The sequence below is a fragment of the Haliotis cracherodii genome, unplaced genomic scaffold (assembly GCF_022045235.1).
Source record: "Haliotis cracherodii isolate W230 unplaced genomic scaffold, xgHalCrac1.p SCAF_3, whole genome shotgun sequence".
Taxonomy (NCBI): Eukaryota; Metazoa; Mollusca; class Gastropoda; order Lepetellida; family Haliotidae; genus Haliotis; species Haliotis cracherodii.
This window is the reverse complement of record NW_027266286.1, coordinates 60,733,396-60,759,503: the sequence shown is the minus strand read 5'-3', so window position 1 is coordinate 60,759,503 and position 26,108 is coordinate 60,733,396. Positions and strand designations below refer to the sequence as shown.

At 41.7% G+C, this 26,108-nt stretch overlaps 1 protein-coding gene across 1 annotated transcript; it reads left to right on the top strand.

Moving 5' to 3' along the window:
* Positions 1 to 670: 670 nt before the first annotated feature.
* LOC139475777 (insulin-like peptide 7) lies at positions 671 to 25,034 on the top strand. Its single transcript, XM_071258984.1, has 4 exons — positions 671 to 824; positions 4,541 to 4,673; positions 19,362 to 19,546; positions 24,548 to 25,034. Exons 1-4 carry the CDS (start codon positions 800 to 802, stop codon positions 24,760 to 24,762), a joined length of 558 nt encoding a protein of 185 aa, XP_071115085.1. The 5' UTR covers positions 671 to 799; the 3' UTR covers positions 24,763 to 25,034.
* Positions 25,035 to 26,108: the final 1,074 nt, after the last annotated feature.

Genomic DNA, 26,108 nt, shown 5'->3' with positions numbered 1-26,108 from the left:
CCAGAAGCCCCTCATCAGATGACGTGAGTGTCATTCTGAAATAAACGTCTTAATTCTACAAGTTGTTAAAAAACTAATTGCCAATTCCAAAATAATTTCGCCCTTATAATAATCCATTCTGAATAACCACATACGTAAAAGCGCTGTCACCAAACGAGCAGAAATGATACTTCACGAAAACTGTGGAGTGTTTCAAACGCAATCTCAAGATGCAAATGTATTGGCCAGTTTTGGGGGTTCATGGGTGCACGTATGGCCCACCTCCCTCCACAGGCTTGCCGCTTTGTAACGTCTGAGAGTGATATTAATTCTCACAAATACCATCGCCTTTACAGATTGGTAGAGCCGCCGGCACCTTTCCCCTTCACGAACGGTGTCTTATTAACGCGCTATGCTATTTCTTAGTACACTTGAGTAGCGAGCCCGCTGAGCCGATGAGCAATAGTTTTCTGTCATATTCTTCAGTTGATGACGATCCAGTATGACTTTAATATCTCAGACGCTGCTGCAAAACGCTTATGTGAAAACGTCACAATTTTGAAGGCGGTACTATAACCCTATATACGGCCTAAAGCCATCCACGCATTCAGTTGAGCTTTCAACATGTAATACTTGGAAGAATTGTTAAAGTCGTGTGGCTATTGAATAGTTGGTTAATTCATATCATCAGCGTTGGAGTGAGGAAGCGAGCGTTTGAAATGATCGTAGGAATACGGTTCCCTCTGTCATTGACTCGTAAACATCTGGAGAGTTGATGAAAGTAGAGGCAGGTGCTATACAAAGTTGATTGCTTGGGGAGATGTCTCTGCCCGACGTCAGGAAAGGTACGTCTTTACTTTGTCGCTGGTACTTGGTACTTTTTACAAGCCTTTGTCATCATTCATGGTAGCAACTGATATTTAAGTGTACATTATGATCTATTATTTGACATCATTTGGACATGTTGATATTTATCTTCTTATCGTCTTCTGCAATAGTTCACAAATATGCACAAGGGAAACGAGAAATATTGACATCTGCAAGAGTCAGCAGCTATACAGATAATTCTAAGCATATTGAAATAGTCTGACTACATCAAAGGAGCATATCTATTAAATAACTATGTATATTCTGACCTTGTGCGTCTGATTTGTATGGTATATTCATATACAAAGTATACAAGTCTCATAAGTTTAGTATTAAGAGAATAGTTTAATAACTATACTCTTATTTTGAGGACATTTATTTTCTTTATGTAAACTTTTATACGTACTTATATTTTATAGAAGTTCGTAATTATACAGGTTTAATAGTTTCAAAGAAGATTGATTTATGTGTGTCTAATACAGACATCATCTTATTATGAAAATGCTGTATTCCAAGAATTGTTTTATGAGATGTAGGAATGTAATCAGGATATTCATTCTGTATTAAGGAAGATTATCATCTGTTTATTTTAGTAATAAATTTGCATTTTTTCATATGTACGTCGGAATATTCGTGTTAATAGAAAAATGATTTTATTTTTCTAGATTTAATAATAATACATTCTGTCCAATATGTATGGTAACGGCATTTTATGACGTCTTGGTAATCTTGACTAGATAAGTACCTATTTATTAATATTAAAAAATGATTAAATAGTTTACATGGATTATATCTTATTATCTTGAAATATGTGACATTTTTTTTTTACAGTTTAATTTAGTTCTGAATTTGTGCTTGTTTAAACTGATAATATTGCAACACGGCTGAGCTTAAGTGTTGTATTTTCATGTCCTTTCTCTCACATTTGAGAGAGGTGGGGAAACGTACCCTCATCCCGACGAATGAGTGAAGCCCATTTCTGGTGCTCAACGCCGTGATATTCATGGAATGCTGAAAAAGCTGCATAAAACCATACTCACTCACTCTTACATGTAAAAGCGCATGATCTCCTCCGCTGAAAGTCTGGTCACGTTTCATGATGTTAAGCCGCTCAGATCTCGTTTCAATGTTATTTTCGTCCGATCTATTCTGATTTATAAAGGCATAAATGTGTATGTGTAGAGTGAACTTGATATGAGCTTTGCTAATCAGATACAATTTCCAACATACATGTTTGTGAAGAAATCTATCTAATAATCTATAAGATTACTAACTAGTCGTAAAGCTGAAGCCGGTTGCTTTGGCCAGTTGCGTTTTTAGAAGAGTCAATACCATCGCAGTAGTTAATGAAATCGCTCCTACAGATATAATACAACAGAACAAAATCATTCCCATATTCATTACATATATGCGTTTTACTAGTTCGACTATATCATCAGCATGTTTTTTTATGAATCACTATGAATTAGTGATGGTACAGGTGTTTCCGAAATGGTGAGCGTATCCTGCGCCACCAGTGGCATCCGTCACAAACACATGCAAAGGCAAGTCAAGTTGTTCACCTGAACAAGCACAAGAACACATGGGACAAGTCAAGCTAAGGATTTGCATCGGTCCTCGTTTTGGTCACAAATGTGTCAAATTTGGAAATGTCCTCAACATATCTACCATAAAACGTTTGAAAAGCTTTACTTGGCCTTGAATGCGGTAACCATGATCAAACAACTTTTGAACGTTTCTCCTATAAACCTGTTCAGTTTGGTAAATCAGTGAAAAGGAATTGGCTATGTGATCATCGATATACCTTAATATAAAGGTTAAGTTAAACTTTCTGGCCTTATCTCCTTGTTTGAATTTTTTCATATATATAAAAAAACAGGGAGCACACCCGGTGTCCGTGGGATGCCTACTTCTTGCATGAATGTTCAATCTTCAGATTCCACTTACTGTTTTCTCAGTAAACTTCAGGTGATATTGCTTTCATTTTAGACAAGTTATCCTTGAAGACAGTAATACAGTAAACTACGTTTATAACGAACACGCTTATAACGAACTGACTGATATAAAGAACTTATTTTTTAGTCCCAGCCTTTTGTTGTATATATGCTTATAACGAACTACGGTCATTGCGAACTAAAAATTAGTGGTCCCTTTGAGTTCGTTATAACCGTAATTTACTGTATAACTATATCTAGGGTCACTACCAATACTGACAAATGGGGCGGTCGGGTAGCCTAGTTGTTAAACCGGTCGCTCGTCACGCCGCAGACCCGGGTTCGATTCCCCACATGGGTACAATGTGTGTACCTTATTTCTGCTGTCCCTCGCCGCTAATATTACGGGAATATTGCTAAAGGCGGCGTAAAACCATACTCACTCACCACTGACAAATTCCCCATGGATCCTGGAATGAACATGTTCTTTTAAGTTTGTCGTGTTGGATAGTGCTGTACAAAATGTTAAAAAATCAAATGTTTTTACAGAATGGTACTTCGTTCTTCTCTGAGATTGCAAACATTCCAGCAAAGCCTTTGAGTTTTTAAGAATCCACATGATATTAATTCCACTTGTCACAAATATTTTCTGTGAGTATAAAAAGGTCCTTCTTTGATTGTATTAAGGATTATAGTTAATCTTTTCGAAAGGAATTTGCTTGACCCCGAAAAGTGTCTCTCTTTGTACGGATCTTTATGGGGCTTTGGAATCCAGAACAAAACAGGCATGGAAAGGGCCTTCAGGTTCCGTCCTCTGTTAACATACTGGCCTTATAGGTGGCTTTATAGTATGTGTAGTGATGTTTACATTTGGTGGTTGTGTTATCTGAAGTCTTGTTTGTGGGAACACCTACAGCCGCACACTTGATGACACCTCGATGTGGGTTTATTCCAATTTTCAGTTTGAGCAATCTACCAATGACAGCATCTCGCACTGACATGACCTCTCCGTAAGACATTCAATAGGGGGGCAGAGGGTTTTGAAGCACTAATGTACCGAAAAATAATTACCCTCCCCTTACACTCCACGACCTCCCTAAAATACAAAATGTACTTTATATTTTATTATAAAATGTCCATTATTTTTGTCATGACCCTCACCAAGTATGTGTATTATCTCTTTTATAGCCCTTCCCTAGAGACTGCCGTATGTCTTGGCGACCCTCCTCTGGTTCGCTCTTACCCAACCATAATAAGTTGCTGGTGCCTTAGGTTTCTAGGTTTTCAGCACTCTTCACGTGATCGTGGGTTTAACCAGCGGGAAGACTCTAATCCCACCATTGCTTCGGGCATTCCCCCCACTCCTGCCACCCCTGATATAACTGAAACAAGGGTAGACACTGTATCTACCATTGGTCATATTAAACTAGTCCAAAGGGTCGGCGGGGTAGTGCAGTGGTTCACGCGTGCACTCATCACGACGAAGACCCGGGTTCGATTCCCCATATGGGTGCAATGTGTGAAGCCCATTTCTGGTGTATCCGCCCAACTCAATCCAACTAACCCACAGCTTATTCCGGACTACTGGTTATGGAAAATAAAGATTTAGAAACAAAACAACCCGACAGTCTAGATTTCCACTCGTCTCGGACTAATGGGCTAGTGTCTATCCCTGTGAGATACTGTTTAAAGCGGCGGATGAATCTTACCAAATTCACTCAATTAGCATAGTCTTTGTAATCTGTTTCGTTTCGTTTCAGTTGCCTTTGGGCTAAAAAGCCTCCATTCCACAATTTGTGTTTCAAGTATCACAGTCCTGGCTTTAATATGTCTCACCAAAATTTCACCAGCCTTTGGGGATGACGACATGATGGTGCGCGCATTTGCCGAAAGGTAAGTTACTGTTTGCTCAAAAAGTTTGCACACAGTTAACACGAACTCGGAATGATTGCTTTCCTCACGAGCGCTACTGATGGATAAGTTCATATTTAATGTGTGTGTAGCAGATTATATTTGACAATGGTTTATGTTCAAACAGATGATAATATCATTATCAATCTGATGTCCCACGGGCAATAGTCATGGTTACCATGTCAGGTTTGAAGGGGATTGTGGCCGATGTGACAGTGGATGGTGATTGTAATTACATAGATGGATTCTATCTTTATATATATCAATCATATCATACATTTTGTAATCGGCAAGTACTTTTCGCGATGGATATTGCTGATTTGATTATTATAAACATTTGATGTCAAATTTCTTTGTCATCAGATATGTCATTTGATGTTTTTTGCCGAAAGACAAATAGTGTTGTTTCGACACGCCAAGCGAGCGTGTGAATTGCGTGCATCTTGATAAAATATAGCGAGTGTAGTAAAGGCATATGATGGAAGATAAAGTTTGAAATGTGATCTCGGAAATGACCTTGACTTGTGGGGCTGGGTGTAACACAAAAACATAAACTATCTCTGATAATATGTAAATATAATCTCGTAATATAAATCTACACGAATCGCTGATAATACAGGTCACACATCCTTAAACAAGGCGCGGGGCGGTCGTGTAGCCTAGTGGTTAAAGCATTTGCTCGTCACGCCGAAGACCCGGGTTCGATTCCCCACATGAGTACAATGTGTGAACTACGCTTCTGGTGTCCCCCGCCGTGATATTGCTGAAATATTGCTAAAAGCGGCCTAAAACCATGCTCACTCTCTCTTAACAAGGCGTATTGTTCAGCTGTATAGCAGAAGGTTCCTGTCAAAAACCTCTAGAAATAACGAGGGTTAAAGAGGAACTACACTTGAAACAATTATCGGCCCGATCATATTTAATTCAAGTCCTCAAACCCAACTTTATTTGTAAACTCAATTCTTATTTTATTATCAAAACTCTTTGGAGATATCACTGCAATGGAATCGCATCACAATGATTTGCAGACCTTTGAGACGTCATCGATTACCGAACCGCTTCCGTGGTCTAGTGGTAGAGCGTCCGCCCGGGGAGCGGAAGGCCCGGGTTTCAATCCCCGGAAGCGTCCTACCAAGAGACGTTAAAAGATGGTACTTGGTGTTGCCCTGTCTGGCGCTCGGCATTAAGGGGCTAAAACAGGACTGGTCGGCTCGGCGTCAGTATACTGTGTCAGTATACTGCACACACACACACACACACACACACACACACACACACACACACACACACACACACACACACACACACACACACACACACGAGCATGCACGTCGCTATATATGTGCTCAGATCGTCTTGACTTGGCGCCGCCATTTTTTTTTACGCAATTGCAGGTGATATGAGAGATGGAATATGATTGGTCAATAGGAGGGACAGAAAAGGCACATAACTCGTAATAGCGGGAAGGGTGGAAACTATAACAGTCAGTTAACGCCCTTACCTCGGGAGGATGGTGTGGAAACTGGACTTTTATCGTCAGTTAACGCCCTTGCCTCAAGAAGATGATTGTTTGCGAAGAGAACCCAGGCAATGTGACATCATGTGAAAGCATTGTCAGAAATGCTGAAGATGACATCAACCGTTGATCATGGCGTCATAAAAAAAATTACGTGACGTTGTTCCAACAAAAGCTCCACTTGCGATCAGGAAACCCACATTGTTCTACATTTTCTCAGATATTATTTTATTATATATAATAACCTACCTAAATAGGAAATGCCAAGTACCTGACAACCGTAAATTAATGTTGAAAGTACTTTGCCAAGGCCCGGAAATTCCAAACGTCATTGAGCCGGGACAGACAAACCGTTATACCTCGTAAATTGGAAGTTACTTTCTAAAAAAGTGCAGTAGTTCAGTTTATGATTACCATGTTCAAAGTGACAGCGTCTCATTTTTCACACTCGTCGCGTATAACAACGCCTAGACCATATGCATTATTGTATATCAAAGAAACGCAGTAATATGGAGCGTAGCAACACAACAATTCAGTATTATATAGCACAGCAACACAACAACGTATTACTCTATAGCATAGTAACACAACGCAGTACTATATAGCATTGCAATACAACAATGCAGTATTATATAGCATAGCAACTCAACAATGCAGTGTTGTATAGCATAGGGACACATCAACACACCTTATGTCACAGTAACGTGTGTAAGTGAGTTGGGTTTAATAACAGTATTGCAGTTATATCACGGCGTGTCAGCTTAATGTGGGAGGAAAGCCCCAAGTGACGTTTACCACTTCGGTGAAACCAACGAGCACGGTTATGGTGCTGACAAACCTGGAAACATATCTAGGGGGAACAGGGATTCGAACCCACAATCATAGGTTTATGGCGTGCCCAAGGGACGCAACTCTGCACAGCGAATCGCGGCGCCTTAGACAACTAGGCCACCCGTGCCCTTGCCATACTACAGAGTATTGTAATGCAGCACTAAAAGCACTAAGCACTAAGTGTCACGGTAACCACCAACAGAGTACAGCCGTACATGTATGTATAATCACAAGTACGACGATAAATCAGTGGTTTGTTTATACAAAGACACTAAATGTTTAAACAATTGCCTTTTACGTGTTTTTTCAAATATTTTCATAAATTGTCAGTATGTGTGCTTAATGAACGTTCTATGACAGTAGCTTCGGAGTATGGCATATGCCGGAAGTGAGTTTTCAATGGTAATTAAGACGAACACGTTTTTCTACATTCCTCCAAGTCCTCTGCGCGGGTCATCACGTACACTGCGCGCTGCCTGTATGCGGTATGTATACACCGTATTGTTGATGTACATGTGCTTGTGCTCTGCACAATGGCCAAGGGATGCAACTGTCAACGCGCTCAAAACATCCTCATTCACAACATTCTTGACATTTCCTGGAGTATGAAGTTATGTGATAGTTTTGCCGTTCTATTTTGTTTTTCTATTTCGTTTTATTGTGTTTTTCTGTTATTTTCTATTACCGTATGGGGCGATGGGGTACCAATGTTGTTGACGCCGAATTCCCCGCATGAGGACAATGTGTGAAGTCCATTTCTGCCGTCCCCTGCCGTGATATTGTAGGCGTATTGCTAAAAGCGGCTCAAAACCAAACTCACTCGTCCCGCCGAGGGCCCTGGTTCGATTCCCCACATGGGTACAATGTGTAAAGCTCATTTCTGCCGTCACCTGCCGTGATTGTGCTGGCATATTGCTAAAAGCGGCGTATAACAAAGCTCACTCACTCACTCACTCACTCCTCACGCCGAAACCCCATGTTCGATTCCCCACATGAGTACAATGTGTGAAGCCCATTTCTGCCGTCCCACGCTGTGGTATTGCTGCAATATTGTTAAAGGCAATCAAGAAATGTATTACAAAATACGCTAAGTTTACAAATCAATGCAAATTACTTCACTGGAATTACGATGGCAGTAAACAATAGAGTGACAGTACAATATTCAATGGCAATAAATAATATGATGGCAGTGATCAGTATCAAGACAAAAATACAGTGGTGATGGCAAAAGTCAGTGATAATAATACATATTCACCCAGAGACGACAGTTTCTGCGATAGGCTAGGAAGAGAATAAGGGATCATGAGCGATCCTCACATAAAAGCTGGTTTCGAAGTGCTGAAATGTGTGAGAAATCCGAGAGGCATGTTTTTGGTGGATGAGTCTGCAATGAGCATCAACCGAATCTCAATAGAAACACAGTAACAATCATTGTTCTACAATAAAATACACTGCCATATAACACTCACTCACTCAGTCGTCCCACCCAAGGCTCGGGTTCGATTCCCCACATGTATACAATATGTGAAGGCCATTTTTGGCACCCCCCGCCATGATATTGCTGGAATATTGTTAAAGGCGGCGTAAAATAGCCGTTTTGCCACGTGAGTTAGTCTATATTGTTTAACGCCGCGGTCAGTAATATTCCAGCTAAATCATGACCATTCGACCATTAAATCATTAGCCAATATCATGACCATTCGATACACAATGTCATCAGCTCGTATGGCAAGCATGGAGAACTGGGGATCTATCCGGACCCGGTATCCCCACAGAGCCGGTTTGTGTCGAGAACAATTCATAAAGAGTTAGCGTCAGTCCTACCCTCTGGGACTATTAAGATCAGCTGTATATTGGAGTAACACTATAATGTAAGGAACGAAACGACCACGGAGAACAAGACCGTTTCAAATGATATAAACCACAAGCCTGATCTTATCACTGCGCTAATATTATTACTGTCAACAATGTTTACTATGTTACATTGCACTCTCATTGAAATTGGGTTTATAGGACAGCACGTTAACACATTTAGTCAAAGGACCAGGTTTTTATACCCCGCAGGGGAAAGAAATCAATGAGGGTGCCATCCTCCCACCTGAATCCCGAATGTCATCTAAGCTGGTCTCTGAGTATCATTGCTCACTCCTGAATCCCCAATTCCATGTAAGGTGGTCTCTGAGTATCATTGCTCACTCCTGAATCCCCAATACCATGTAAGGTGGTCTCTGAGTATCATTGCTCACTCCTGAATCCCCAATACGATCTAAGTTGGTCTCAGAGTATCATTGCTCACTCCTGAATCCCCAATACCATGTAAGGTGGTCTCTGATTATCATTGCTCACTCCTGAATCCCCAATTCCATGTAAGGTGGTCTCTCTCAGTATCATTGCTCACTCCTGAATCCCCAATACCATGTAAGCTGGTCTCTGAGTATCATTGTTCACTCCTGAATCCCCAATACCATGTAAGGTGGTCTCTGAGTATCATTGCTCACTCCTGAATCCCCAATATCATCTAAGTTGGTCTCTGAGTATCATTGCTCACTCCTGAATCCCCAATACCATCTAAGTTGGTCTCTCTGAGTATCATTGCTCACTCCTGAATCCCCAATACCATCTTAGTTGGTCTCTCTGAGTATCATTGCTCACTCCTGAATCCCCAATACCATCTTAGTTGGTCTCTCTGAGTATCATTGCTCACTCCTGAATCCCCAATACCATCTTAGTTGGTCTCTCTCAGTATCATTGCTCACTCCTGAATCCCCAATACCATCTTAGTTGGTCTCTCTGAGTATCATTGCTCACTCCTGAATCCCCAATACCATCTAAGTTGGTCTCTGAGTATCATTGCACACTCCTGAATCCCCAATACCATCTTAGTTGGTCTCTCTGAGTATCATTGCTCACTCCTGAATCCCCAATACCATCTTAGTTGGTCTCTCTGAGTATCATTGCTCACTCCTGAATCCCCAATACCATGTAAGGTGGTCTCTGAGTATAATTGTTCACTCCTGAATCCCCAATACATGTAAGGTGGTCTCTGAGTATCATTGCTCACTCCTGAATCTCCAATACCATCTTAGTTGGTCTCTCTGAGTATCATTGCTCACTCCTGAATCCCCAATACATGTAAGCTGGTCTCTGAGTATCATTGCTCACTCCTGAATCCCCAATACCATGTAAGGTGGTCTCTGAGTATCATTGCTCACTCCTGAATCCCCAATACCATGTAAGGTGGTCTCTCAGTATCATTGCTTACTCCTGAATCCCCAATACATGTAAGGTGGTCTCTGAGTATCATTGTTCACTCCTGAATCCCCAATACCATGTAAGGTGGTCTCTGAGTATCATTGTTCACTCCTGAATCCCCAATACCATGTAAGTTGGTCTCTGAGTATCATTGCTCACTCCTGAATCCCCAATACATGTAAGGTGGTCTCTGAGTATCATTGCTCAATCCTGAATCCCCAATATATGTAAGCTGGTCTCTGAGTATCATTGCTCACTCCTGAATCCCCAATACCATGTAAGGTGGTCTCTGAGTATCATTGCTCACTCCTGAATCCCCAATACCATGTAAGGTGGTCTCTCAGTATCATTGCTTACTCCTGAATCCCCAATACATGTAAGGTGGTCTCTGAGTATCATTGTTCACTCCTGAATCCCCAATTCCATGTAAGGTGGTCTCTGAGTATCATTGCTCACTCCTGAATCCCCAATTCCATATAAGCTGGTCTCTGAGTATCATTGCTCAATCCTGAATCCCCAATACCATGTAAGTTGGTCTCTGAGTATCATTGTTCACTCCTGAATCCCCAATACCATGTAAGTTGGTCTCTGAGTATCATTGCTCACTCACGAATCCCCAATACCATGTAAGGTGGTCTCTGAGTATCATTGCTCACTCCTGAATCCCCAATACCATCTAAGTTGGTCTCTCTCAGTATCATTGCTCACTCCTGAATCCCCAATACCATCTTAGTTGGTCTCTCTCAGTATCATTGCTCACTCCTGAATCCCCAATACATGTTAGGTGGTCTCTCAGTATCATTGCTCACTCCTGAATCCCCAATACCATCTTAGTTGGTCTCTCTCAGTATCATTGCTCACTCCTGAATCCCAATACATGTTAGGTGGTCTCTCAGTATCATTGCTCACTCCTGAATCCCCAATTCCATGTAAGGTGGTCTCTCTCAGTATCATTGCTCACTCCTGAATCCCCAATACCATGTTAGGTGGTCTCTGAGTATCATTGCTCACTCCTGAATCCCCAATACCATGTAAGCTGGTCTCTGAGTATCATTGCTCACTCCTGAATCCCCAATACATGTAAGCTGGTCTCTGAGTATCATTGCTCACTCCTGAATCCCCAATACATGTAAGCTGGTCTCTGAGTATCATTGCTCACTCCTGAATCCCCAATACCATGTAAGCTGGTCTCTGAGTATCATTGCTCACTCCTGAATCCCCAATACCATGTAAGGTGGTCTCTGAGTATCATTGCTCACTCCTGAATCCCCAATACCATCTAAGTTGGTCTCTCTCAGTATCATTGCTCACTCCTGAATCCCCAATACCATCTTAGTTGGTCTCTCTGAGTATCATTGCTCACTCCTGAATCCCCAATACCATCTTAGTTGGTCTCTCTGAGTATCATTGCTCACTCCTGAATCCCCAATACCATGTAAGGTGGTCTCTCTCAATATCATTGCTCACTCCTGAATCCCCAATACATGTAAGGTGGTCTCTGAGTATCATTGCTCACTCCTGAATCTCCAATACCATCTTAGTTGGTCTCTCTGAGTATCATTGCTCACTCCTGAATCCCCAATACATGTAAGCTGGTCTCTGAGTATCATTGCTCACTTCGGAATACCGAATACCTTCTAAGTTGGTAAACAGTGACAGTTTAACAACATGCCAAGACTAACAGAAGTGTAAAGAAACAACGTCAAAGGCCGCTTGCCGCTTTCAGGCTTGTAGCGATAAGGACCATCACAAGGCTATGGGATCGGTTTCAACAGCTGGGTCAACAAGTGATCGGCCAAGGTCGGGACGACCAAGAGTAACCACCCCATGTCCAAGATCACTACATCAGACTGCGCCGCCTACGTGCAAGGACGTCCACGGCCACTTCAACTGCATCCCAAATACCCGGACTGCGCAGAATTTACGACCAGACCCTACGAAACCGTTTAAGAGCAGCAGGTCTACGAGTAATCATGATTTCTCCTCCGTCGACGGGATGTCAGAGCACGGGTCTCCAGACGTCAGGGAGAACGTTACGCCGGAAAACTGCGTACAGGAAGTGGACAGGATTGGTGGGGGTAGCGTTATGGTGTGGGCCGCTATCTTTCAGCATGGCAGGACAGATTTGGTCCATATCCAGGGCATTCTTACGGCTCAACGATACATCAACTAAATTCTCCTACCACACCTCCTCCCAATTGCAGCCAACGGCAACGGTGTATTCCAGCAGGACAACGCTCGATCGCACACAGCACGGATCACAAGAGCCTGCCTCCTAAAAACAACGTTGATGTTCTCCTCTGGCCCTCCAGATCCCCGGATTTGAACCCGATAGAGCACCTGTGGGATGAATTGGATAGCCGACCTTAACCACAACTTCAGACGTTGCAGTTGGCTTTTGCGTTGCAGGCCGTGTGGACTACCATTATTCAGGATGTGATTCGCATACTCGTCTCTACCATGGGCAGGAGATGTCAGGCCGCTATCGATTCCAACGGGGGATGTGCGCGTTATTAATGGTAGCTGACCTTCACCTTGGACCTTTCCTATGTATCGATAACTGAGATGACTACAATCACCAAGTGTTCTCTCCACAACATTTTGGTTTAATACCTTGTACGGTTCCTCGTATAAATGTATTTTCCTACCTCACACAAGTCTGGCTTTGCGTTTCTTTTCTTTTGAAGAGTATATATAGTATAAAAGAAACTATTACGTACCACTTTATTTTTCTTTAATGTTGAGTCTGCGTATCCACTACGATATTATTCCCGAATACCTTCTGCCCTGGACCCTCGAAGGCCAGGTAACAAAAGGGGTTTGGGCTCCATGGCGCCTACTAATCGTGGTATTGTTGGAATATTGCTGAAAGTCACTTCACTCCCTCACTTTAGTGTGGGTTTTCCGTCTTTGTGATCTGTCAGTTTATTTTCATTGTTTAAGAGAAACGGTGGCCCTTTGCTCTTGGGCGATCCGATTATCGGTGGTTCGAATCCCAGTTTAGTTGACCCGATTATGATCTTGCCCTTGTCCTGTGCCATGTCTGCGGAATATCTGGATATGATTTAATACAAAACAATCTCGGCAAACAAAACTGGCAAATCGAGCTAACTATGTGAACCCAGCAGTTGGAAAGGGATTAAAGAGACAAGTTAAATGTGTAATAAAAGATTTCCATGTCTATATGTCAGCTTATGTCAGCCCCAAACGCTTTTCCATTGGTTTTGGTTTCACCAAACAGACTCACTCACTCACTCACTCACTCACTCAACCACTCAATCATCCACTCAATCAACCACTGATTCAACCACTCAGCCACTCAATCAACCACCCTATCAACCACCCAATCAATTACCCTTTCAATCAATCAACCACCAAATCAATCAACCACCCAGTCAATCAACCACCCTATCAATCAATCAACCATCCTATCAATCAATCAACCCTCCAATCAACCACCCTATCAATCAATCAACCCTCCAATCAACCACCCTATCAACCACCAAATCAACAACCCAACCACCCTATCAATCAACCACCCTTTCAATCAATCAACCACCCGATCAATCTACCACCCAGTCAGTCAATCAACCACCCAGTCAGTCAACCACCCTATCAGCCACCCAATAAACCACCCTATTATTCAATTAACCTACCATTCAATCAACCACCCTATCAATCAACCCTCCAATCAACCACCCAATCAACAACCCAGCCACCCTATCAATAAACCACCCTATTATTCAATCAACCACCCAATCAATCAACCACTCACTCAATCAACCACCCAATCAATTAACCACTCACTCAATCAACAACCCAATCAATCAACCACCCTATCAACAACCCAACCACCCAATCAATCAACCACCCTATCAACAACCCAACCACCCAAACAATCACCCACTCAATCAATCAACCACCCAATTGATCAACCACCCAATTAGGCACCCTTGATTTGGCGACGCATATGGCAACAGATTGTCATAGAATTGGGGACAATGAAGCACATCACTGCCTGTAAGTACCTACATGTAGAAAACTGTCAACCGAGGATAGTTTGAGAAGCTGTGTAAACCTGGTCCCTTGTTAGCAGGATGTTTTGTTAAATGGACAATGTGAGAAACATGTTTTGTTGAGCGTGTCAAGAGTGGGTGTACGAGAGGGAATCTGAAGTAACTGGCCATGTCTTAACAAGCACTCTGTCACTTGTCATATTGGCGAGAAGTGTGACTAGGAGATTAACATGTGCCCACGGGCAGTAGCCATTGACACGATATGAATTCCAACAGCGGAAGACGCCGGCTGTTGGACTGTCAAACTATTTCAATATGCTTAGAATTATCTATGTATCTGCTGACTCTTGCAGATGTCAATATTTCTCGTTTCCCTTGAGCATATTTGTGAACTATTTCCGAAGAAGATAAGAAGATAAATATCAACATGTCCATTACGAAATGAACGATATCAAATCTTTTTTAAAGTACCATTATTTACTCATGATTTCTCTACTTACAAATTGAGATATTAAAATCGGTAATTCATATGGATTTAAGTTCATTCCTTGATATCGGAATGGGTTTTTTAACGTGGCATAACTATTTCGGGTTATGAGAGACGGTATGGTTTACACCGCTTTAAGCAATGACAGAGATGAGGTGAAGTGAAATAGGGTTTAACGTTGTTTTCAATGTTTTGCACTTATGACCCTGTCACACTACAACGTATAGCAGTAAGTGAGTGAGTGAGTTGGGTTTTACGCCGCTTTTAACAGTATTCCAGTTTCATCGCGGCGTGTCAGCTTAATGTGGGAGGAAAGCCCGAAGTGATGCAGGTCACAGACGTTTACCACTTCGGTGAAACCCACGACCACGGGTATGGTGCTGACAAACCTAGAAACATAATCGGGGCGAATCGGGATTCGAACCCACAATCACAGGTTTCTGGCGTGCCCAAGGGACGCAACTCTGCACAACGCCTTAGACGACTGGGCCACCCGTGCCCCCACGTATAGCAGTAACGTATAGCGACGTATGAGAACACACGCTGGCAATACGCTTTTATACACTGAAACATGCGTTTCATATACGGTGAACTCGCGTGGCTTTTCGATGAAAGTTCGACGTATGACAGCGGACTAACGGTCTTTTACACGCTAGGTGCAAGTTTTGCTAAAACATTGTGGTGTGACAGGGTCATCACTTTGAGACGAGCATGCACGTGTTTGTGTGCGTAGCTGCTTGTACTAGTCCTGAATAATGCCGGTTTTACAGTGCCAGCCCACTGATATATCATGCCACAATTCAACATGGATACCCCACAGTTACACATACATGTAGTTCGCTGACTCCGTGTCGACAGTCCTTGTTTAAGCCCCTTAATGACAAGCGCCAGGCAGGGTATCAACAAGTAACATCTTTTAGAGTCTGTTGGTGTGACGCGATCAAAACACCGACCTCCGTGGTGTATACCAAGACAAATAAACCAGAACTCTCTGTGATCTGTGTTTATACTGCGCGCGTCGCCCTGCGTGATAGACGTGAACAGTGAACTGTCTAATTCACGGCATTGTTCCGCTTTTCACATGTTTTCCGACAACATTTAAAACCAGTCTCTGAAACTTCAAATAACAAAGTTCCGTAAATAACAAGTGTCGAGTACATTAATGTGATTGACAACAAAGTGCCCATTCGTGGCGTCGCATATTTGTAAGAGTGACGTGCCAGCCCTTTCCTCTTATCTTGTCATTTTAATTAGCCAATGAAGTAATATTGTTTTAAACCGCAGTGATCTATAGTCGCCATATCACGGCAATCTTAAAGTAACCGATCAGGGATGATACCATGAGCAACGATTGATGACGTACGATCACCCAGGCTACATTTAGCATACACACACAATCACCCTGGTAATACATACATACAATCACCCAGGCCACACCCAGCATACACACAATCATCCAGGGCACACCCAGCATTCACACAATCATCCAGGCCACACTTAGCACACACACAATCATCCAGGCCACACTTAGCACACACACAATCATCCAGGTCACACTAAGCATACACACAATCATCCAGGCCACACTTTGCATACACACAATCATCCAGGTCACACTTTGCACACACACAATCATCCAGGGCACACTTAGCATTCACACAATCATCCTGGCCACACTTAGCATACACACAATCATCCAGGGCACACCCAGCATACACACAATCATCCAGGTCACACTTAGCACACACACAATCATCCAGGGCACACTTAGCATACACACAATCATCCAGGCCACACCCAGCATACACACAATCATCCAGGCCACACCCAGCATACACACAATCATCCAGGCCACACTCAGCATACACACAATCTTCCAGGCCACACCCAGCATACACACAATCATCCAGGGCACACCCAGCATACACACAATCATCCAGGCCACACCCAGCATACACACAATCATCCAGGCCACACCCAGCATACACACAATCATCCAGGCCACACTCAGCATACACACAATCTTCCAGGCCACACCCAGCATACACACAATCATCCAGGCCACACTAAGCATACACACAATCATCCAGGCCACACCCAGCATACACACAATCATCCAGGGCACACCCAGCATACACACAATCATCCAGGGCACACCCAGCATACACACACTCATCCAGGCCACACCCGGCATACACACAATCATCCAGGGCACACCCAGCATACACACAATCATCCAGGCCACACTCAGCATACACACAATCATCCAGGCCACACCCAGCATACACACAATCATCCAGGCCACACTAAGCAGACACACAATCATCCAGGCCACACCCAGCATACACATAATCATCCAGGTCACACTTAGCATACACACAATCATCAAGGGCACACTTAGCACACACACAATCATCCAGGTCACACTAAGCACACACACAATCTTCCAGGCCACACCCAGCATCGAACAAACAAACAGGTCACACTTTGCACACACAATCATCCAGGGCACACTTAGCACACACACAATCATCCAGGTCACACCCAGAATACACACAATCATCCAGGGCACACCCAGCATACACACAATCATCCAGGGCACACCCAGCATACACACAATCATCCAGGCCACACCCAGCATACACACAATCATCCAGGTCACACTTAGCACACACACAATCATCCAGGGCACACCCAGCATACACACAATCATCCAGGTCACACTCAGCATACACACAATCATCCAGGCCACACTTAGCATACACACAATCATCAAGGGCACACTTAGCACACACACAATCATCCAGGTCACACTTAGCATACACACAATCATCCAGGCCACACCCAGCATACACACAATCATTCAGGTCACACTTAGCATACACACAATCATCCAGGCCACACCCAGCATACACACAATCATCCAGGTCACACTTAGCATACACACAATCATCCAGGGCACACCCAGCATACACACAATCATCCAGGGCACACCCAGCGTACACACAATTATCCAGGTCACACTTAGCACACACAATCATCAAGGCCACACTCAGCATACACACAATCATCCAGGCCACGCTAAGCTTGCACGATTCTTAGGATTACAGAAAACTGTTCTGTTGGGTTTTTTTATTGTATTTTGGTTCATACTTAATTGATCTAGAATTCAAGATAAGCGGGCAAGCCTATATGTGCTTTTGTAGTGAGGCGTTGTTGGAATATTGCTAAAAGCGGTGTAAAACCATACTCACTCTCTCACTCACTGAGTCTAGATCCAAATATGGATATAAATTGTTCTATCATAAGCTGACTTCCCAGACAAAGGTCAAATAAGAATTGTTATCATAAAAATGTACATAGTGATAAAGCTAGACATGGCTGTGGACTTTACATTTTAAAAGATACAAAAAGCCTTGGCAAGTCTATATGAAATGAAATCAAGTCTAGTTTTCCTTGATTACACACAGCAAAGGAGAAAATGTTCTATTAAACTATTTAATAATGATTTTTTTTAAATATATTAATATATTAATTTTATATTATAAAAAAATGTGTTTTCATAGACAAAGTGACTAAAACAAACACTGAAGCATGTGTCCTTACGACTGTGTGTTCCAGCAAAATATTTTCAAATGGTCAACTATCACACTTCACATTCAAATGGCATTGTTTGTCTGAAGGAACCTGGTCAATAGTGTTGCTGTCATTGAGATTTCCCGCATGGCACCATCATGGCAACATTATCATATTGACCTAAATTAAATAACAACTGACAGAATTTAACGATACAGAAAAACCGTGGTTGTTTCCTAGAGAGTAGGTGAGGGAACCCGAGTAAATATTTACCATCTTATCAGTATATAAAATAATGATATGTTGATTCGTAAATTCCTTTTCGTGAGGTGATAACAGCGCAGTGGATCTGCACAAGGCTTCTGTTTTCTGAGCGTGCCAATGACGTCACGTTCAGATATCAGGTTCACAAGGGCTCACATGATGGGGACAACTGTTCAAGGTTAAGTGTACTGCCAACAAGCAAGACTACGTGTTCTGCACAATGTCCTGTAAAACCACAGTGCACTAAGAAATCCATAACTGAACCTATTCATGTAAATGGAGCCACAAGGGATGAAGTGATGCAGGTCGCAGACGTTTAACACTTTTGCGAAACCCACGAAAAACATAGAAACCGGGATTCGAACCCGGTTGTGAAACTTTGTGCTCGAGTTTTCAATCAAAGTAGCCACTGGAAAATTGGCGTAAAATATAACTAACTTACTCACTTATGTAAGAGAAACACTTGTTGGGGGTAGAATCTTGGCAACATATTTTAAAACTATCAAAATACATCTCTGTTTGAGATAAATTGCCAGTTTTTCCACGAATACTTTTGGGATTCTACCCTAAAGTTTCTTCAACCTTTAGTAGCTGACATTCTCCCATGTACTACTCTTTCTACTATATTTAAAAGTTGTTAATAATTTCGATAATAAGCCTGATAAATATTAGTATTAGTATTGACGATGAAATGCATTATTGTTTGCACACTTCCGGGTCTGTTTCAGATTCCGCAGCTTATCGGGGGAAGAACTGTATGATCTGTGGCACACCGATTGTCACCGACGCTGCCGCGCCCAGTTGATAGAACATATTAACCTCGCATGCAGCTATGACCCCTACAAAATTATCTCAAAGCGTTCCGTGAACAGCACCGTAGCGAGGAAGCACGTCCCTGATCACGATGGCGACAGTAAGTTGGATGTTTATGTGTCTGTAAGAATGTTCATTATCCGAGGACAACAACATAGATCCAGCTACACCCTCTAATACGACACAACAACGCCCTCCAATACAACACAATTGCGACTGCCACAACAACATAACTACATCCTCAAATACAATACAACCACGCCCTCCAATACAACGTAAATACATCCTCCAATACAACACAACCGCGCCCTCCAATACAACATGAATACATCCTCAGATACAACACAACCACGCCCTCCAATACAACATGAATACATCTTCAGATACAACATAACCACGCCCTCCAATACAACATAACTACATCCTCAAATACAACACAACCACGCCCTCCAATACAACATGAATACATCCTCAAATACAACACAACCACGCCCTCCAATACAACATGAATACATCCTCAAATACAACACAACCATGCCCTCCAATTCAACATGAATACATCCTCAAATACAACACAACCACGCCCTCCAGTACAACATAACTACATCCTCAGATACAACACAACCATGCCCTCCAATACAACATAACTACATCCTCAAATACAACACAACCACGCCCTCCAATAAAACATGAATACATCCTCAGATATAACACAACCATGCCCTCCAATACAACATAACTACATCCTCAAATACAACACAACCACACCCTCCAATACAACATAAATATTTCCTCCAATACAACACAACCATCCTCTTCAATACAACATAACTACATCCTCAAATACAACACAACCACGCCCTCCAATAAAACATGAATACATCCTCCAATACAACACAACCATGCCCTCCAATACAACATAACTACATCCTCAAATACAACACAACCACGCCCTCCAATACAACATAAATATTTCCTCCAATACAACACAACCATGCCCTCCAATACAACATAACTACATCCTCAAATACAACACAACCACGCCCTCCAATAAAACATGAATACATCCTCAGATATAACACAACCATGCCCTCCAATACAACATAACTACATCCTCAAATACAACACAACCACACCCTCCAATACAACATAAATATTTCCTCCAATACAACACAACCATCCTCTTCAATACAACATAACTACATTCTCAAATACAACACAACCACGCCCTCCAATAAAACATGAATACATCCTCCAATACAACACAACCATGCCCTCCAATACAACATAACTACATCCTCAAATACAATACAACCACGCCCTCCAATACAACGTAAATACATCCTCCAATACAACACAACCGCGCCCTCCAATACAACATGAATACATCCTCAGATACAACACAACCACGCCCTCCAATACAACATGAATACATCCTCAAATACAACACAACCACGCCCTCCAATACAACATGAATACATCTTCAGATACAACATAACCACGCCCTCCAATACAACATAACTACATCCTCAAATACAACACAACCACGCCCTCCAATACAACATGAATACATCCTCAAATACAACACAACCACGCCCTCCAATACAACATGAATACATCCTCAAATACAACACAACCATGCCCTCCAATACAACATGAATACATCCTCAAATACAACACAACCACGCCCTCCAGTACAACATAACTACATCCTCAGATACAACACAACCATGCCCTCCAATACAACATAACTACATCCTCAAATACAACACAACCACGCCCTCCAATAAAACATGAATACATCCTCCAATACAACACAACCATGCCCTCCAATACAACATAACTACATCCTCAAATACAACACAACCACGCCCTCCAATACAACATAAATATTTCCTCCAATACAACACAACCATCCTCTTCAATACAACATAACTACATCCTCAAATACAACACAACCACGCCCTCCCATAAAACATGAATACATCCTCCAATACAACACAACCATGCCCTCCAATACAACATAACTACATCCTCAAATACAACACAACCACGCCCTCCAATACAACATAAATATTTCCTCCAATACAACACAACCATCCTCTTCAATACAACAGTATTACATCCTCCAATAAAACATAAATACATCCTCCAAAACAACATATATACATCATCCAAAATGACAGATCCACGATCCTCAATACAACATAAATACATCTTCCAATACAACATAAACAAGCCTTCAATACAACATAAATACATCATCCCCTTGGAACAACAGTGCAATGCCGCTCTGGTTTATCTGGGATAGCTTTGAAAAATACAAAATACTCAACTGAGGAGTAAAAGAAACTACACACCCCGATGTTGATTTTATATGTTTGATTTTCAGTTGAAAATAGCTTCAGCTAGCGATATCATGTCCAAAAATCGAACTTAGAATACTTCTACGTGGTTGTATGTTTTTTTTATATAAATTTATTTCAAAAGTTTAAAAATTCAAAAACAACTCGCAACTGCTGATGGGTATCACAGTCATCTTATCTTTGAAAATCAATATGCATTCTTTGACACAAGTTTACAACATTTCAAACATGATAGGGGATACGTTATTGCAAATATATTTTTTACCCTATACTCTTCATTGAACCTTTTTAACCCTATAGTCTTCATTGAACCTTTCTCACCCTTTAGTTTTCATTGAACCTTTTTTTACCCTATAGTCTTCATTGAACCTTTTTTACCCTATAGTCTTCATTGAACCTTTTTTTACCCTATAGTCTTCATTGAACTTTTTTACCCTATAGTCTTCATTGAACCTTTTTTTACCCTATAGTCTTCATTGGACCTTTTTTTTACCCTAATTCTTCATTAAACTTTTTTACCCTATAGTCTTCATTAAACCTGTTTTTCCCTAGTCTTCATTGAACCTTTTTTTACCCTATAGTCTTCATTGAACCTTTTTTACCCTATAGTCTTCTTAGGGGGCACGGGTGGTCCAGTCGTCTTAGGCACCGCGATTCGCTGTGCAGAGTTGCGTCCCTTGGGCACGCCAGAAACCTATGATTGTGGGTTCGAATCCCGGTTCGCCCCGATTATGTTTCTAGGTTTGTCAGCACCATACCCGTGCTCGTGGGTTTCACCGAAATGGTAAACGTCTGAGACCTGCATCACTTCAGGCTTTCCTCCCACATTAAGCTGACACGCCGTGATATAACTGGAATACTGTTAAAAGCGGCTTTAAACCCAACTCATTCACTCACCCTATAGTCTTCATTGAACCTTTTTTCCCCATTGTCTTCATTGAACCTTTTTGACCCTATAGTCTTCATTGAACCTTTTTGACCCTATAGTCTTCATTGAAACTTTTTGACCCTATAGTCTTCATTGAACCAATCGATTTTTACACAAAATTACCCAGCCACGGATTACATTTTACAAACTGTTGTATGATTGAGTGACGGTAAGTTACACATATTCAAATTTAACGACAGTTCTTTCAATTTTCAATTGCATAAAAAACAAATTCGGTATACCATTTTTGCCCCTCGGTTTATGTATACATGGAAATGCAAAACGAATAGACAAGTCCTACACGCTATGGTAATCAAATTCCTACTAATCGCCAAAGTTTCTCAGTTCCCTTGACATAAAACACGACAGATAGCTTGCAATCGTCTCTCCCGTAAACCTCAAACAGTGTACATGTGTAATGGTGTCGGTCTTCTATATCCCCGGAGGCTAAACATGTCCAACAATTTAAAAGGTTGGAGGTATTTGAATATTTGACTACTTTCCATATACTACTGAGTGAAGTTGTTCGGAGATGCTGTCTTATATGACAAGGCTGAACCTCCCGTGCAAGGACATGGCAGCTCCATATTAACATTTGACTTTAGCTGATGGAGGAAATTGAAGTTACATCGTGTGCGTGTATTTATTATATATCTGAAAGTTGTCTCGATTCTAATCCTTTAAAATGCCATCTGAAACAAATAATATGTCATATTGAAATGTAGTGTCATGCCCATCTTCTCGAACTTTGTGATAACTTGTGTCACCATGGCAACCCGAGAGCAGAAAGACTCGAGAAGCGACGGAGAGAATGAACTATTTCAGGGAAATAGTCGAGTGAACTAATTCGTTGTTATGATATATATAATTGTGTAAATGTGGTAAACAACATAACGAAACAACGTGGAAATTTAATAAATACACGAAACATCACGGAAATTGAACTAATTGATATACGAAACATCACGGACATTTAACTAATACTAGTATACGAAACATAATACGAAATTAGACTTACATACGATACATGACAGAAATTAACCTTTCACAGAAATTCTAAATATAAACGAAAAAACCGTGGAAATAACAAATATATCGCCTTTTTCGGGCTTTTCTCCAGGAAGTATGGACGTTTACGTCTCTTGAAGAATCGTAAAGTTAGTTCTGATATCGATGGAAATTCATAAGTTACACGTGACAAATTTATGTCGTGTATTTTTCAATTTATCCCTCTTACATTTAATTTGAAACCATATATTCCCTATATAAAATTAATGTGTTTACCGTATCAAAATTTCAATTACATATCGTCAGCACAGACATTACGTGTTGATGGGGTAAGCATCCAACATTCTTTGAAATCCGATTCCAGTGCGTTACGGTATAAACTTTCGGTGGACAACTACAGGGACAGGCTTTGTAGCCAATGTCAGTAAACTACGGAGTCAGTGTGGGTATTACTAAAGGTTAATCCAACTATGACTAATATCATGGTATATATGGAATGTATCCACCATGGCTCACCAGTGTAGTATTGCCAATTTACAACACACTCTCGCAAGATTATCTTCGTGTCATGGCATCAGATGAAAGCTCGTGCTGGTTCATATCTATTACGTCGGTTTTAGACAATATGGGTATTTTTGAGTGTGTCATATTTCTGATATTTCCACATCTGCGTCAGCATCCAATATCATCACGATGTATTTCAAACAGACTGCGTTGCTCTGAATGTAGGCAGTTTTATTTTTGCCTGCTTCTAATGTTTTTTGTTTGATTTAACTTGAAAGATTTTGTTGTATTTCAGGCGAGAAGAAAGCGTCCATCTTTATTACCCGTCATGCCTCTGCTGCGTTTTTGGCCACTGGGCATAAGACAAAGACTGTTGGTCACAAAATTGTAAAACGGGGAATTATGGAGGAGTGTTGTTATATGAAAGCCTGCTCGTGGGAGGAGTATGGGGAATTTTGCCACACCCACAACCGGCAAACAACGGACCGCGTGACAAGATGTAACAAATGAGCCATCTGAAGTTCGTCTGAATGAAGTTCGTGCAGAACAGTCGTGCAGAAATTAGTATCGACCATATTTTCCTTCTGTGATTTGTGTTACTTTCTGGTGGCCAACTGACCTCGCATCGATGATATTGGATTGTCCAGCTTGTGGTCATCTCGTAAAGGAAAACTGAAATCTCCGACACATCAAAGTAGTTTGCTTTTGCAAAAATAATGAAACATTGGTGCCGCCATTTTGTTGATTTCACCATGTACTCTGTACAACTACTTACAAATGTATTTCCCTGGACAGAAACAGAAATGAATATTGACCACAACGCTTGCTGGTGAACTTATTTTTGCGTTGGCTCTCTTTTACTTTGGTAAAAGAAATATATGAAAATGACATATTTATTTATAACCTGTATGTGTTTCGTTACACAAGATCTTCTGTTGAAATTGTACATTTTGGGTGTATTTTATCTATACTTGTGTTGTGAATATTTCAATCCGTTGAATACGTACAATGTGTTCCATTTGTGTTCATTTATTCAAGACCGCTTAGGTGGTCTAGAGGAGCGTCCGCCCGGATAGCGGAAGGTCCGGGGTTCGATCCCCGGCCGCGTCATACCAAAAGACGTGAAAGATGGTACTTGTTGTTGCCCTGTCTGGCGCTTGCCATTAAGGGGCTAAAACAAGGACTGGTCGGCTCGGAGTCAGTATACTGTGCCTTAGTGGGGTATTCATGTTAAACTGCGGCATATTATCTCAGTGGGCTAGCACTATAAATCGGCATCAGTCCGGACTAGTACAAGCAGACACACACACACACACACACACACACACACACACACACACACACACACACACACACACACACACACGTTCATGCACGTCGCTATATAAGTGCAATAATCTTGGGCCCGACATTTAACCCCATTTCACCTCACCTCACCTCATTTATTAAACATTTCAAAAGCATGGCCAGTGGATCAGGTACTGCTTGAGTTCTACCAAGAGGAGAAATGGGTGAGGAATTATTGGATAGATGGAATGCATGTTGTTTTGTGCCAATGTCATCAACATGCAAACTATATCACGACGGTGATTGATAGCAAGAGCATAGCGTCGTATATGACAGAATATCAGCTGGACCCTATCGTAACTCCCATGTTTACAACAGCCCTAGAGCCAACAGGTGTATTCGCGGAACGGGGCGCAAGTCACGCCCTGCAACCACCTAATCCTAAACGTAGCTAGTCTCCTCTTACACGTGTTCGGCGTTCGGGATGTAAACTGCAAGGCAAAAGAAAGTATACAAAGTACAAACGTTGCCAAAACATTACTAGGCTGAAAACCAGTCGCCGAAACACT